The 14316-nt window shown below is 45.4% G+C and overlaps 1 protein-coding gene across 1 annotated transcript; it reads right to left on the bottom strand.

Moving 5' to 3' along the window:
• Positions 1-817: 817 nt before the first annotated feature.
• On the bottom strand, positions 818-13022 carry SLC32A1 (solute carrier family 32 member 1). The gene is made up of 3 exons (XM_053249329.1): positions 12723-13022; positions 5213-6182; positions 818-2965 (listed from the first exon to the last, which is right to left on the bottom strand). The coding sequence occupies exons 2-3, from the start codon at positions 5591-5593 to the stop codon at positions 1778-1780; spliced, it is 1569 nt and encodes a 522-aa protein (XP_053105304.1). The 5' UTR covers positions 5594-6182; positions 12723-13022; the 3' UTR covers positions 818-1777.
• Positions 13023-14316: the final 1294 nt, after the last annotated feature.

Raw genomic sequence — 14316 nt, 5'->3', positions numbered from 1 at the left:
GCAGGGAAGTGTTTTTACGTAGCGTATATTCAATTAGGTGATTCTCCTACCTGTCCTCTGAAGTGCAGTCCAGAAAGAGCTGTGCCATGTGAGCCTTAGGACCTAGAGTTAAGTCCCATCCTCAGCAATAGGTTCACTGTAACCTTGGCAGAGCCACTTCTCCTCCACCTTGGGGGTCCCCATCTGTAAAATGAAAATACTACTCACCTACCTCATGCTGTAGCTGTGAGGAAAGACCATGTAAAATGCTGTAAAATCCTTTGCACATTTAAAAAACGATCACAGTCAAATAATCATACTAGTGAGCTTGGGAACCGAATACACAGAGCACAGTTTACAATTGCAGAGACACGCAATCAAAACACCTACCCATATCATGTATGTGAAGTGCTCTGAGCATGTCAGAATGCTATATAGATGCTAGGAATACAGGAAGCTTCCTTATACCAAGCTAGTCTAGACCAAGGATTCTCAACGTTGGGTCCCCAGATGTTATTGGACTTCAGCTCCCAGAATCCCCAACCAAAGGCCACTGGGGCTGAGGATTATGGGAGTTGACGTCCAAAAACATCTGGGGACTCAACATTGAGAATCCCTGGTCTAGACCATTGTTCCATCTAGTTCAGTATCGTCTACTCTGACTGGCAGTGGCTCTCTAAGGTTTGAGGCAAAAGCCGTTTCCAGCCCTTCCTAGAGATGCCAGGGAATGAACCTGGATGGGACCTTCTGGGTGCAAAGCAGATGCTACATCTCCATCTCCACAGGTGCCATTATATCCCCAGCCTCTGTCTCCTACAACAAACCATGCCAGCCGTCGTTACTATGATTTCCTTTTATTGTTTGATATATTTATGTACCACATTATATGTTAAAGATAGATTTTCTGATATACATTTTTCATCTTATTTACCACAATTACACCACACATACATTTGAAACAGCTCCACAGATCTGGTAGTTGCACAGAATGGTTTTTCGTGTGTGTGTGTGTGTGTGTGTGTGTGTGTGTGTGTGTGTTTTGCTTCATATCCAGAATACTTTTCAAATCCAACAACTTGATTTTTGTAATTTAGAAATAAAAACACCCCGTCCAGAACTGAACTTCAAGTCCTTGATTTCAGCTGGAGGCCAAGATCTTAATCAAACAGGGAAGTGCTGGTATTGGTCATGAGTTGGTACAGAAGAATTAAACAGTCTTTACAGGGGATTTTTTTTTTAATATGCAATGTAAACACTACAGCTTGCTAGGCTCATCATTGGCCAATGCTGCCATTTTAATTTGTTGCTCATATGATCTAGATCTTGCATTAGGCTTTATCAGCTTGTGTATGATCGCCAGCTCAATGGTCCTGAGCAATTGGGCTGCCATATATGTTATTTTCCCCAAGACTGACTTGCATAATACTTGCAAAAATGTTACCATGAAACCTTTTGTTATTTCCAAATCTAGCAGTTCACCTTCCTTATAAAGATTAGAGAGTTAGATTATACTAAATGAACAGGACGGGGAAATATTTCAAATATTCTCTCTCTTTCTCTCTGATAATATCTAAATAATACAAAATATATATTTTTTTTCTCAGTCTTCATTTAAAAAATCTGCAGGGCAAGCATTTGATCTGGCAACTTTGCTTAAGGTTTGGTGACAGAATTTGTTGGATGCAAACTAAAAGAACAACACTTCTCCTTTATGAGGATGTGTAATCGTTTGGCTATGTGGATGTTCTGTGTGATTATCTCTCCCCTCCACGTGAATGCAACCAGCTCTCGTCATTCTCTAGTCTTCTGTATTGGTTCCATAAGCCTCAATGAGACCTTCTAAAGAATGAATGAACCCGGACACACTGCATATACCACCTATTACAAAAATGGCCACGTCAAAGAAGACGTGGTGCCATAAGAGCTTCCGCCACAACAGCTTGAGGTGGAAGAGGCTGGGAAGGAGGAAGCAGAGGCCTGCACCGGTGAGGCTCCCTGTGAGGCCCATCAGGAGGGCAAAGTGAGGGACATAGATGGCCATCAACAAGGTGAAAACTACCAGGGCACACCTGAGGGTGAGCCCCCAGGACTTGAGCCTCCCATCACCTCCATAGCAGTTAGGGAAGAAGGCCCTGTTTCCATCTTGGAAAAGGGATCTCTCCAGAACTTCCACAGCTGCAAAGAAGGGCAGTGGATAGGAGAGCAAGGCTTTGGCCACCAAGAAAAGGTTAACCACGGCCCTAATCGTGGACGGCAAGTTGTCTGTGATGACTTCTTTAGTGTCATCCGCCCAGGTCAGGTAGGCTACCAAGGCAAAGAGTCCTTTCAGGATGCAAGCGGCAATGTGAGTCCAGTTCATCATGCAGTGGAACTCCTTAGGGTTCTGCATGTTCCCTTCTAAGGAAGGCAGGAAGATCTGAGAGGTGTAGCTGAAGACAATAATGCCAATGGAGATGGGGAATTTCTTCACGTCAATGTAAAACTTGACTTTATCCCACGCCCAGTCATGTGCCCTGGAGAGGCAGTAGGCGATCACCAAAATGTTGATCACAAAATGAGCCAATGTACAGAGCAAACTGAACTTGGAGACAGCCTTGAGGTTCTTCAAGAAAGCACACGGCAGGAGCACAGCTGTGGCAATGATGGACCAAGATTTCTGGGAGACTGGCAAGGTTGGGAAGCTGTTGTACATCAGGTTGCCACTCACCACCACGTAGAGGATGCAGGTCATGACCAGCTCTATGATCTGAGCCACATTCACAATCCTGCCCCCAAGCGTGGGAAACCTGGGAGTGCAGCACGCGTTAGCAATGTCCACATAGGAGTCTCTCACCCTGACTGTCTCCCCGTCTTCATTCTCTTCATAGAGACAGGCAATAAGGATCTTCCCAGTGTAGCAGCAAACCACTGCTGCAAAAATAATTAAAAAGAGTCCTAGGTATCCACCGTGAAGAATAGCGTAGGGCAGGCCAAGAACAAACATTCCCTAGAAAGAAACAAAATGGAGACGGTATTGCTCATTTTTATTTGGCAAAAGACAACTCAGTATGCACAGAGAAACAAGCAGCAGGGTTCAGGCTGCCTCAGTGTCACCAAACAGATATCAAAGATTTTAGAAGCAGCTCCCAGAAAGAAATTAACAAGGATCCATGCTTCACTTTTTTGTGTATCATAGCTTATATAGTGTGCATTCTCTGAGCTCGTTATTGAGACAGGAAAATTGATTTCAACTGGGACATAACTACCTTTAAAACAAACATGTTTTTTTTAAAAACCCACATGTTATATACATTAAAAAGCATACATTTCTTTTCATTTCAAAGTTAGAAAAGTGTTGAGTATTCTGTAGTATATTGGAATAAATGTCACTCATCATCATAATCATCATAATTCTTCCCTATACTTTTAATTTCATCTTATACCTAATGATCGGTGTTTTGTTTTTAATTTCAAAAGCAGTAAAAAAATTAGTAAGGATATATTTAATAACTAGCAAAGGCAAATATCATTCTATCTCCTTCTTATTTCCTTTGCCTTCTGTAAACCATGCCCTGTTTTTATTTTTAAATTTAATAGTGCCTAGTACTTAATAGTACCCAATTGTTATAGTGCCTGTTAGTCACAATAATAAATGTTGAACTCCCCAAATTTCCACAAATTAGTTTTTCCCCAGCCACCAAAAGATCTGCAATTTTACAAAGAAACACATCTTGTAAATGCAATGCAAAGGGTTTGGAACAGAAGGAACTGCCATTCGCTCTCCTTATTTAAACTACAAACCAAATTCAATCAAAGGACTGGAACGGAATATTTTAGTTGAATTGGTTTTGAAAAGTGAATCTCTACAGAGGACATTTACCGAAAGGCTTAGTTGCATTCAGAATTAATCTAAGATTGTTATAGTTACCAAAACAAAAACAAAACAACAAAAAACCCGCTGGTTGTTTCTTTTTACGAAAATGAAAAAACACGAGGTGTTTTTTGTTTTGTTTTAATCAGTGTGGATTATTTTGGGGCCGGGAATAATCTGAAGGGTAAATGCTGTAATATCAAGGGAAGTCCTTGGGGAAGATTCCATCCTAGTCCCTCAACAGCAAACGAAAATGGATCACAGATAAGGAAAAGCAACTTGTCTTCGTAGGGTCTCAATATTACTTTCTCCCTTTTGGATTTGAAATCAGAAACACTGCATCAATCCGAGCCGTTTCTGGGTTTCATTTCATTAGGTTTCATTTTAGGTGTCTGTAAATTTATTTCTTATGTTTATGCATCTGCATTTTTTTCAAGTAAAATAAAATAGTGGTGTCGTTTGGTTTTCCAGACTGGAATCACGAAGGGTCATGTTATCTGTAGCCCAAAAGGAAGCAAGTCGCTTTCCCCAGCCGTGGGCTGGTTTATCCCTTCTGTAAATCACATTCCAGATACATTTAGCTGAATGAGCAGAACAGAACGAAAAAAGAATGTGAGACGCCTAAGGGAGAGAACAAGCTCTCCTGTTTAGATCATCTGTTGCCTTGGTCATATGGACGTCCAGAAGCATGCCAGAAGGGGTGCTATGCACTGTGGAAACCAATTCGCAACGAGAGAGAGAAAAGATGATGTGACAGGTCTGGGCAATTGAAAGATATAGAAATATTGCTAAGACTACATCTGATCATGTGCTCATAGGAGTACATGGATAAAATCACAGTCGTCTATTCTGGGTGGATCAATCGGGGATTAAATTCTGGGGACTGGGGTGTTATTTTGTTCTGATGGTTCTCACCATCACTCACCCGAATTAGACTCATCGCTGCAGAAATAAACTTGTGTCCAGAATGAGGGTGGGGTTAACTGGCCATTCTATCGACCTCCCTGGTATCAAAGTACGATTGCTGTGTGGGTATTCATCAGTGTTGGGTGATATGAATATGAATTTCATATCCCAAGGGTTATTTTACCCTGTTCCTTAAATGATATGGCCCACACGTATTGCATCCTTGGTACACACCTCGGGTCAGCCTAGATGACCCATCGGGCTCCCTAACCCACCTCTAGAGTTTTGTCGCTCAAGTTAGAAGAACAGGAGGAAAGGAGCTCCAGGGAAAAGAGCTCCAGGGAAGCCCCCCTCACTACGGGGGACAGGAAGGATGGCACCCTGGCTCTATGGAAGTCAACGGCAAGGCTCTCTGGATCCAAGGCAGGCAGGATTTCCGCCCTAGGGAACCGAGGGAAATGGAGCTGGGGTGGTTACCTGGATGGCATTGGTGACATTCCAGCCGGCTTCCCAGGCTGTGATCCTGGGCTTCCCTTGGCCGGACAACTCGGAGCAGATGCCTTCGTCCTTGGAGGCGGAAGGGGGCAGAGGGGGCCCAGTGCCGTCCCTCTGGTAGTGGGTATCCCCTTCCAAGGGCGGCTCTCCTCCTTCCTCGCTGCCCTCGGACTTCAGGATGTCCATCTGCAGCCCCTGCCTGTGCTCGAAGTCCAGGTCATCGCAATGAGCAAACCCCACCGCCTCTTCGTTCGTGGCCGCCTGGAAGCCCATGCGGGCGAACATGCCGCTGACTTTCGCCTGGGACTTGTTGGAAACCGAAGTGGCCACATTGGTGATCTTGCTGCGGATTAGAGTCGCCATGATGCCTGCTCACCTCCGGCCCTCGCTGGCGGATGCGCGGCGCGGGGAGAGACCGAGACGCGAATCAACAAAGCCTGCCCACTCCGCAGATCAAGGAAGAAAGAAAAGAAACTTTTAAAATTAAAAAAAAAAAGCCAGCCAGCCAGCGCCTTGATAGGAATCTGCACCAGCAGCAGGCTCGACTGTTGCGGATCTGCTCCGGCGGCGGCTGCGCCCTTGCTGCTGGGGGCTGGAGGATCTACCAAGGCGCTATCTCCACTCCCGGCTGGAACTGGACCTTCTCCTCCGCAGTGTCCCTTGGACCATGACACCGCTCAGAGGGACCCCCGGGGCAGCTCCATGCCGGCCTCTCGCCTCCTTGGTGGTGCATAGAGAGTGGGCTGCAGACAGGGCGCAGCAGTGGGGCTCGTGATGGTGCCGGCGGTCGCGGCAGTGCCGGGAGAGACTCGGATGCCCAGCTTGCGTGCCCGGCGTCTCCTTGTCTCTCCCCTCCCCTCCTCCTCCTCCTCCTCCTTCCTCCTAAGCAGCAGCACAGTCGCGGGTGGGTTGGCTCTCCAGCCTCAGCGGTGCCAATGCAATGCAGAGGAGCCTGTGGGGAGGGGTGGGGGGCGAGAAAGAGAGAGGGAGAGAGAAAGGAACAGGGACGAGCGACGATCACCAGATTGCCAGCGCGAGCCTTGGGCTGTGCACGACACGTCTCCATCCCCACGCGCGTAGCTATCAAAAGGAAGGGGAGGGGAAGTGGGGTGGGGACGGGGGAAGAAAGGTTTGCTGCATTTCTGGGGGAGGTACTGCAAGTCCCCACCAAAATCTACCTCCCTTCTTCCTCCCCCCAGCCCGTCCCATTTCAGCAGCAACACCCACGCCTCGAAAGCACTGCAGATGGGAGAAAGGAGAGGGAGGGGTCAGCATTTTTATATCTGCACAGTATTACTGCACAGTATTTCTTGTCCTTCCTTCACAGACTCATCCAGGCTTGATTTGCAGGATGCAGCCCAACCCAGCCCTTATGTAGGATAGGACCCCTTCCCCACCAGCAAATCAAAGACCCCAAGGAACTCATCTCCTTGACTATGCCAGGTGGTATATCTCTTCTACCCTCTTTCCCCAGCCGCATTACATTTACGACTTCTTCATTCGATCCCCCCCCCGTATTGTTTTTTCGGGTTATCTTTGAGGCAGGAGGAAGCTGATGATGGGCTAAAATATGGAGTATTTTAGGAGGAGTATGGGGAATAATGACAACCCCCCTTTATTCCCCCAAAATGGCAAAGACAGGCCTAACAAGGGTGAACTTGTTCGGTGCCAATTGAATTAAAGACAGACCACTTTTTATAGCTCCTAGCAGAGAGCTAAGGAGAATTCTTCTATGTCTGGTTCCAGGATCTATAAAGAGGAATGCTCGAATAAAACAGGTGTGGTTTTCAAATCTCTGTTTATATTAGAGATCAGATCAGTGGCGTCACTTCATCTTCTAAATGCATATATGCATTTTTCGGAATCTCCTTCCTTACAAAAGTGTCTATCTGGTGTGTGTTTTTAAGATACGCCAGTGGCGGACCTCATAACTGTCCCAGACACCTATTACATAGAATCTAGTGTAATAATTGTTATCCCACAAATTGCAGAACAGTCCTGTGTCTGTTTACTCAGGAGTAAGATCAATGGGATTTTCTCCCACGCCAGTGTGCATGGGATTGCAGAATCAATGAGCGACTCCTCTGTAGGACAACTCCTGGCACTTTAAAATACTGCAGTAATCCGGTTTGGGTGGTGTGTGGGTGGGGTTGGAGGGAGACATACGTTAGGAAACCTAGACCACCGTAAATCAACTTCCAAGCACAGCCATTCAGCACATCCCTCCCTTTCTCATTTGATTGGTTCTTCTCCCCTTCTATTAATATGACAAATTAAATGTTCCTAAAATAGGATCGCGCCTGTAGTAGTGACGTTATTATTATTTTTTCCTTACTGCCTAATTTTATTTGCTGTTTTAGAACTATATAAACGGCCCGGATTATTTCCCCTCGAAATATTTTACTGGTCATATAGCCTGCTGGATTAGATTCAAAATCAGAGGTAATCAAATGATATTGAAATTAGAAAGAAGGTCACGGTAAACATGCCAGGCGTTTCTCGAAAGATGCTTTTAATTTCACCTAATCGTTAGATTCTCATGTTACCTGGTCTGAATGTTACTGGGGTTGGGGCGCGTCTCAAAAGAGCGTCTCAAAAGATTGTAAATGACACGATGACTTGTAAATGACATTGTAAATGACACGATTCTAAGCGTAGTTACTCAGAAACAAGTATCTCTCTGGCAGAGATTTCCTTCCCAGGAAGCATTCTTATAAGGACACCCTTAAATAGATATGTTTATAATGAACTAAAAAACGGGCCCTCTGCTTCTAATGTTCTGGGCGATGAAGGTCAAAGACCGTTTCTTCAAGCAAACATTATGCGCCTGTGTTTATAGCAAACGAGTCTGAATGAAACAGGGAAAGAAGAGGAATCAGCTCCGCAGTTTAACAAAAACAGGTTCCGTCCTTCCTTTGGAGAAGGAATTATCTCATATCATTGCACAAATAGGTCGAGAAAGGCAAGCTCTGGACTCTCCCCCCCCCCTCCATATTTAGAAACATCCAGCATGCATCTGGTACAAAGGGACGATCAAATCGCACCCAGCCAGATTTTAATGTCAATCTTGAAACAGCAGTGCAGTCTCGAGCCGGCGCACACAAACGCATGTAGTTGTTGGAACCTCAGATATTCTTGGAAACCAGAAAAGGAAATAATGACCCAAATCTTGCCATTATTTTGGCAAAGACGTCTTTGAAACAGATGGAATTCTTACACTGGTAAAGATACTGTTCTTTACACTGGTAAAAGAACAGCCCTGCTGGATCAGGCCCAAGGCCCATCTAGTCCAACATCCTGTTTCACACAGTGGCCCACCAGATGCCTCTGGGAAGCCCACAGGACTGAGCTGAGGGCATGCCCTCTCTCCTGCTTTTGCTCCCCCAGATGCATTTAGCAGCATCTTGCCTCTGAGGCTGGAGGTGGCCTATAACCCTCAGACTAGTAGCCATTGATACACTTGTCCTCCATGAATTTATCTTTTAAACCCTTCTTAAAGCCATCCAGGCTGTTGGCTGTCGCCACACCTTGTGGCAGAGAATTCCATAGGTTAATTATGCCTTGTGTGAAAAAGTACTTCCTTTTGTTAGTCCTAAATTTCCTGGCAATCAGTTTCATGGGATGACCGCTGGTTCTAGTGTTAAATGAGAGGGAGAAAAAGTTCTCTCTATCCACTGTCTCCACCCCATGCATAATTTTATAGACCACCTCTATCATGTCGCCCTCAGTCGTATTTTTTCTAAACTAAAAAGCCCCAGGTGTTGTGGCCTTACCTCATAATGAAGGTGTTCCAGGCCCCTGATCATTAGTCACCTGTTTCTGCACCTTCTCCAGTTCTATAATGTCCTTTTTGAGGTATGGTGACCAGAACTGTACACAGTATTCCAAATGTGACTGCACCATCGATTTTTATAAGGGCATTTGATGTTCGGAATAATCTGGCTCCATATATTTAGAGGGAAACATTTTATTCTTCATCTTATTCCCATTTATTCATATTGCTTGGGGTGTTTGGTTCCCAGCTAATCATACCTTTCACTGCACAAAGATTTAAGCGACTTCCTATTTTGTTTAGATCTTTAAAAAACCGAATTGTTCTACAAAAGAATGCAGACCTCAACTACAGAAATAATAACATTAAAAATATTCTAACGGCGGGACAATGATAATCATCTGATGATGAGCATCAAAAGAGACAACTAAATTATACCCCTCAACCCGTCCCGTAAATATTGAACAACTTTGACCTCCTCCTCCCCATAACATTTTTGGTTTAAGTTTCTTCACATCACACCAAAGGAAATAAATTCTGTTGTGGCTACTGCGGAAAAATCCACCTATAGACTGGAACAGGCAAGAGTTAGAGATGATGATGATGATGATGATGATGATGATGATGATGATGATGCCACAATATGAGAGGGGTATTATATCTTGGAACTATTCCTTTTCTTCAAATGTGCGCGTCCCAGAAAGAAAAGGAGATTTGCTAAATAAAGAGAAAAGGAAACGAATCAGGCGGAAGAAGGCGCCGGCTTCCTTTTTTTTTTTTTTTTTGTCTGGAAAAGGTCAAGGCCGAAATCCCTGTTTGTGGATCCTAAACGGGGGAAGCCCCATTGTCTTCATTAAGCGCTCGCTTTCGATGACGTGCCTTCCCAAGCCTCCTCCCTCCTCCCCAAGAACACCCCCCGCCTCCATCTACTGCTATTCCACCTTCCACTCGCCCCCGACCGCTTCGCCCGATATTGGACCAGACAAACTGGTTTCTTTTCTCGCTTCCACTTAAGTACCCTTATTTTACTCCGGAATTCCCCAGGGTTACCTCTACCGGTTTAAGGGAGCGATAGCTGCCATTTAAACGGATTTGCGAATCAAAACAAGAATGGCTTAGAATGGCTTATCTGGAGATCCCAGGACTGCAGTCTGGAATTAGTTTGCTCAATCTAATCATCCCGTAAGTGTCCAAAAAAAGGTGCCCATACAAATCTCTGTTTTTTTTCCTCCCAGTCCCTTCAGAAGCCCTAAACTTTTCCTCCTCTTTGATAAAAAGGAAGACGCAAATTACTAATTTCACTGAAATCAACATTGATTCAGTGCATTCATTCACATCTCTGAATCGATGCTTTAAAAAAAAAAATCCTCCTAGGCTTTGTTTCCTGCGCGATCCACATACAAGGAAATCCAAAATTCTCCAATTCCATCTCAAAATCAGTGGAAGTAACTGACGAATATCCTAAAATCCCTAAGGTTCCTGTGGGGACCACACCCACTCAAGAGAATGTTCCTCTGGGACAGGGTGAGTTGCCAATCTGTTTAACTAATTTGCGATACTGGATTATACATCTGGCTGTAGTAAGCATCATATATCTACATCTACATCTATATCATTAACCTACCCCAAATTAACGAATCCGGAAGAACTATTCCCCCTTTTACGCAAGTAACGCCAGTCCTACTTCACTCAACAACATACGTAAGAGATAAACCAGCTCTTAACTACACTAATGGAAATGGTTAAAGAAGAGGACTTCGTATTTAGGTCCGTTTCAGAGTATACTTTTGGAAGTACTTTTTAGTTTCAAGATAAGTATATACCCCGCATTTAGACGCATTCACACGTGCAGGTTGGTAAATTCTTTTAGACTGTGAGCTCCTCGGGGCGGGACCTTTTTGTTTATAAAGCGCCATGCATGTTGATATGTGTATTGGCTCCCTCTCTCCGAGTCTTTCGGAGAAATCTGAAGACCATCTTTCTTATCTGAAGACACACACACACACCCTCAATGAGTGCACCCTCTCCCTTCTTAATGGAGCTGTGTTTTTGTTTTATTTTATCAGTATGTTTTAACTGTAGTTTTATTACTGTTTTTATTTTGTTGTTAACTGCCCTGGGAATTTCGGGTCAAGTGTAGTATAAAAATACCATAAATAAATAAATAAATAAATAAATAAATAAATAAATAAATAAATAAATAATTAATAACAGATATAGATCTAAATGTTAACATCAACAGACAAGTTGTTGCATGTGTGAAAGGGACATCACGGATCAAACACCACAGAACGGATTTTCCTGTCGGCTATGTAGCAGAGCGGAGATAATTCGCACATTCACCTGCCAGTAATCGAGCGATCAGTGGTGCAATTATTGATGCTTTATTTCCAAGCAAATGTGCTAAGTATGGGGTGCCCGTTTCTTCGTGGTCTCTGGACCGAGCAATTTGGGGCGAAAGGGTTAAGCCCTGCCTCCCCCTCCTTGCTTTTCAGTTCCAAATGCTCCCCTTCGGAAATGGCTTTTCTCCCCAAGGGCTCTATGGCGCGTGGAGTTAGTTGCCCCTCAGTGCAGGCGTGCAGAGGTCACTTTGGTTAACGTGCCTTTTTCTCGAAGACCATGCTCTGGTCCTAGGGACCGACCGACGTTCTCCCACGAGAGCCCTGATCCGGAGTCCAGCAACCAGATCCACTGCAAAACGAGGGGCGGGGGGCAACCTTACACGCCGCTAGACTCTTGTGCGTAGCAAGGCAGCGTTGCCCCTCACGGGGCGGGGGGGAACCAGGGTAACAAGATGTCAGTCAGACGGTCTATCAGCGCTTCCTCGGGGTTTTTTTAACTCTAGCTCTGCTTTGAGCACTGACCCGGAGGAGAGGGTGACGAAAAACCAGTTCCCTGCGTAAAAGCAGCCGAGGATTCCTCCTCCTCCCCCCGCCCCCGCCAACGTACACATCCCAGACAGCGGAATCGTGACAATTCTGTCTGGATTGGAGTCGTGACTCAAAAGACGCTCATTCTTACAGACCGTTTCTGACACGTCCCATCACCCCGCCAGCCAGCTGCATTAGACAAGCAATCCGCTTGACCTGCGAATCTGATGCCTGCTTCCCTCTGGAGTAAGCGCAACTGAACTCAGTGGGGCTGGCTGCGGGGGCTTATTCTGCGTGGCAGCCTTAGCGATGAAAAGAGCGGGGAACGCTCCCGGTGGAACACAAAGAGAAGCCTAAAGAACACTCGACACGGGACAAACAGGACCAATCCTTACGTGGGATGGAACAAGGATTTTAATGGCAGAGTTACGGAAGGGAGGCATTTCTGCCGCCGCGCCCCGCGCGCTTCACTCCCTTTTGTAGTACCATACCTGCCGGTTCCTTCAAGAATGAGAAACTTTCCTGCTGTCGATTGCCGGCTGCAACGGTGCTTCCTTCGGTGGATTTCAGTAGCATGCACGCTACTCCTGGTAGCAGGATAGCTACCATCACATCTACACACACACACACGCATGCATACACACCCTGCTTTAAAAAGTTTTGCCCTGATCTAAGGACGGGCTTTCAGAGAGTCGAAAAAGGTGTTGTGGGACGGGGGGAGGGAGAGGGAGAGGAGAGGGAGAGGGAAAGAAAGAAAGAAAGAAAGAAAGAAAGAAAGAAAGAAAGAAAGAAAGAGGCGGGTGCGGGACAGTGACAGATAAGACAGAAACAGACAGGCAGTTCGGTTTACCTAGATTTCCTCGTAGCCTACGGCGCATGATTCCTTTAGCAAGTGGCGAATGAAGAAGGGTTCGCAATAGCACCGAGAGTGCGGGGTGAATGAATGAATGAATGAACTGGACCGCGTCACACAGCCGCTGGTTCCCCCTAACTCATCATTATTCCCAGGCAGGATGTTACATGCCAATATTGTTCAAAGGTTAGCAGGTCTCGCGGGTGCGTCTGATCTGCAAATAATTTCAGAACGGAGCGAGAAGCAAACAAAGATCCCTTCGCAGGCGTTTCTCTTTCCCAAGCAGCGAAGATTTTCCGCGCGCGTGTGTGTGTCTGTCACGACGAGTACCTACGAGACACAATCAGACAGCCCGAGGATATGGGGGGGGGGAGCCTGAATCAGGTCACGAAGGAAGATATAAAAATGATTATTATCCTCCCCCCAACACACACGTCACTTTGCACAAATCGAGAAGGTCTGGGTATTCCTGAAGGAAAACAAACAAGATGTTCTATTTTAAACGGTAAATCCCACCCGAGCCCTGCCAGAAAGCCGTCATATTTAAAAGGGCAGGCCGATAAACTTCCTCACAAAGACATCCACGGGTTAAACGACTTTGCCCTTATCTCCTCGGAAAAGGCAGCGCTGTGCAGATCCTGCATTAATAACCCAGGAGCCAGAGAGGGTTTAAGGGATGGGCAGGGGGCGGGGAAGGATGGTAGCAGCAAGGGATATGTAGCCAGAAATATTAGTCCTCCTCTCGGACATGGTTAACTCCCCCTTGCTTTGCGGAGTTACAATCTGAGAGCTCCTTTTTTAAGAGTTAAGGTTCTAGTTCTCATTGCTGCCAACACACTCCAATGGAGTGCAATTCCCAGAAAGTAGACCAGCCTTAATTTTCTCCTTCTCCTTAAAAAAAAAAAAGTTTAAGACACCTGAACCTCCTTCCAGTGCTGCTTCCTCCTCAGTCACCCCCGAAGTGACACTTCTTTAGAATTACTACTAAGACTGCAGTCCTGGACACATGCCCTATTCACACATTACGTTCAACACACAATCTGTGAACAGTGTACAATGTGTGTACAGATTTGTAGACATGTACAGATCCTCACACATTATGCTTGCATGTATAGCAGTACACTGTCACTTCCTATCTGTATCCTGCATTTCAGGGGGACCAATAAAGTGTGCTGTCAAGTTGGTGTCGACTCCTGATCTTTGGTAGAATACAGGAGGCATTGTTCATTATTAATTTTTGTATTATTATTATTAATATGAATAATATTATTATACCATTGCCATCTCCCACACAATATGAGATGATGCCATTCAACATCTTCCTATATCGCTGCTACCCGATAGAGGTGTTTCCCCATAGTCTGGGAAACGTGCCAGTGGGGATTTGAACCAGCAACCTCTGGCTTGCAAGTCAAGTCATTTCCCGCTGTGCCATTAGGTTGCTAGCCAGGGGACCAGTACCCCATGTGAATGAATATACAGTCATTCACACAAAAACATGTAGATAGATAGATCCTTTGTTACAGTCATCGACCAGATGAACAATCATGGTACAGCTTGCGGCAGACAATGAGCCTACATCAAAGTAAGC

Source organism: Hemicordylus capensis, chromosome 4 (assembly GCF_027244095.1).
Source record: "Hemicordylus capensis ecotype Gifberg chromosome 4, rHemCap1.1.pri, whole genome shotgun sequence".
NCBI lineage: Eukaryota > Metazoa > Chordata > Lepidosauria > Squamata > Cordylidae > Hemicordylus > Hemicordylus capensis.
Note: the sequence above shows the minus strand (reverse complement) of the source record. Positions and strands in the feature narration are given on the sequence as shown.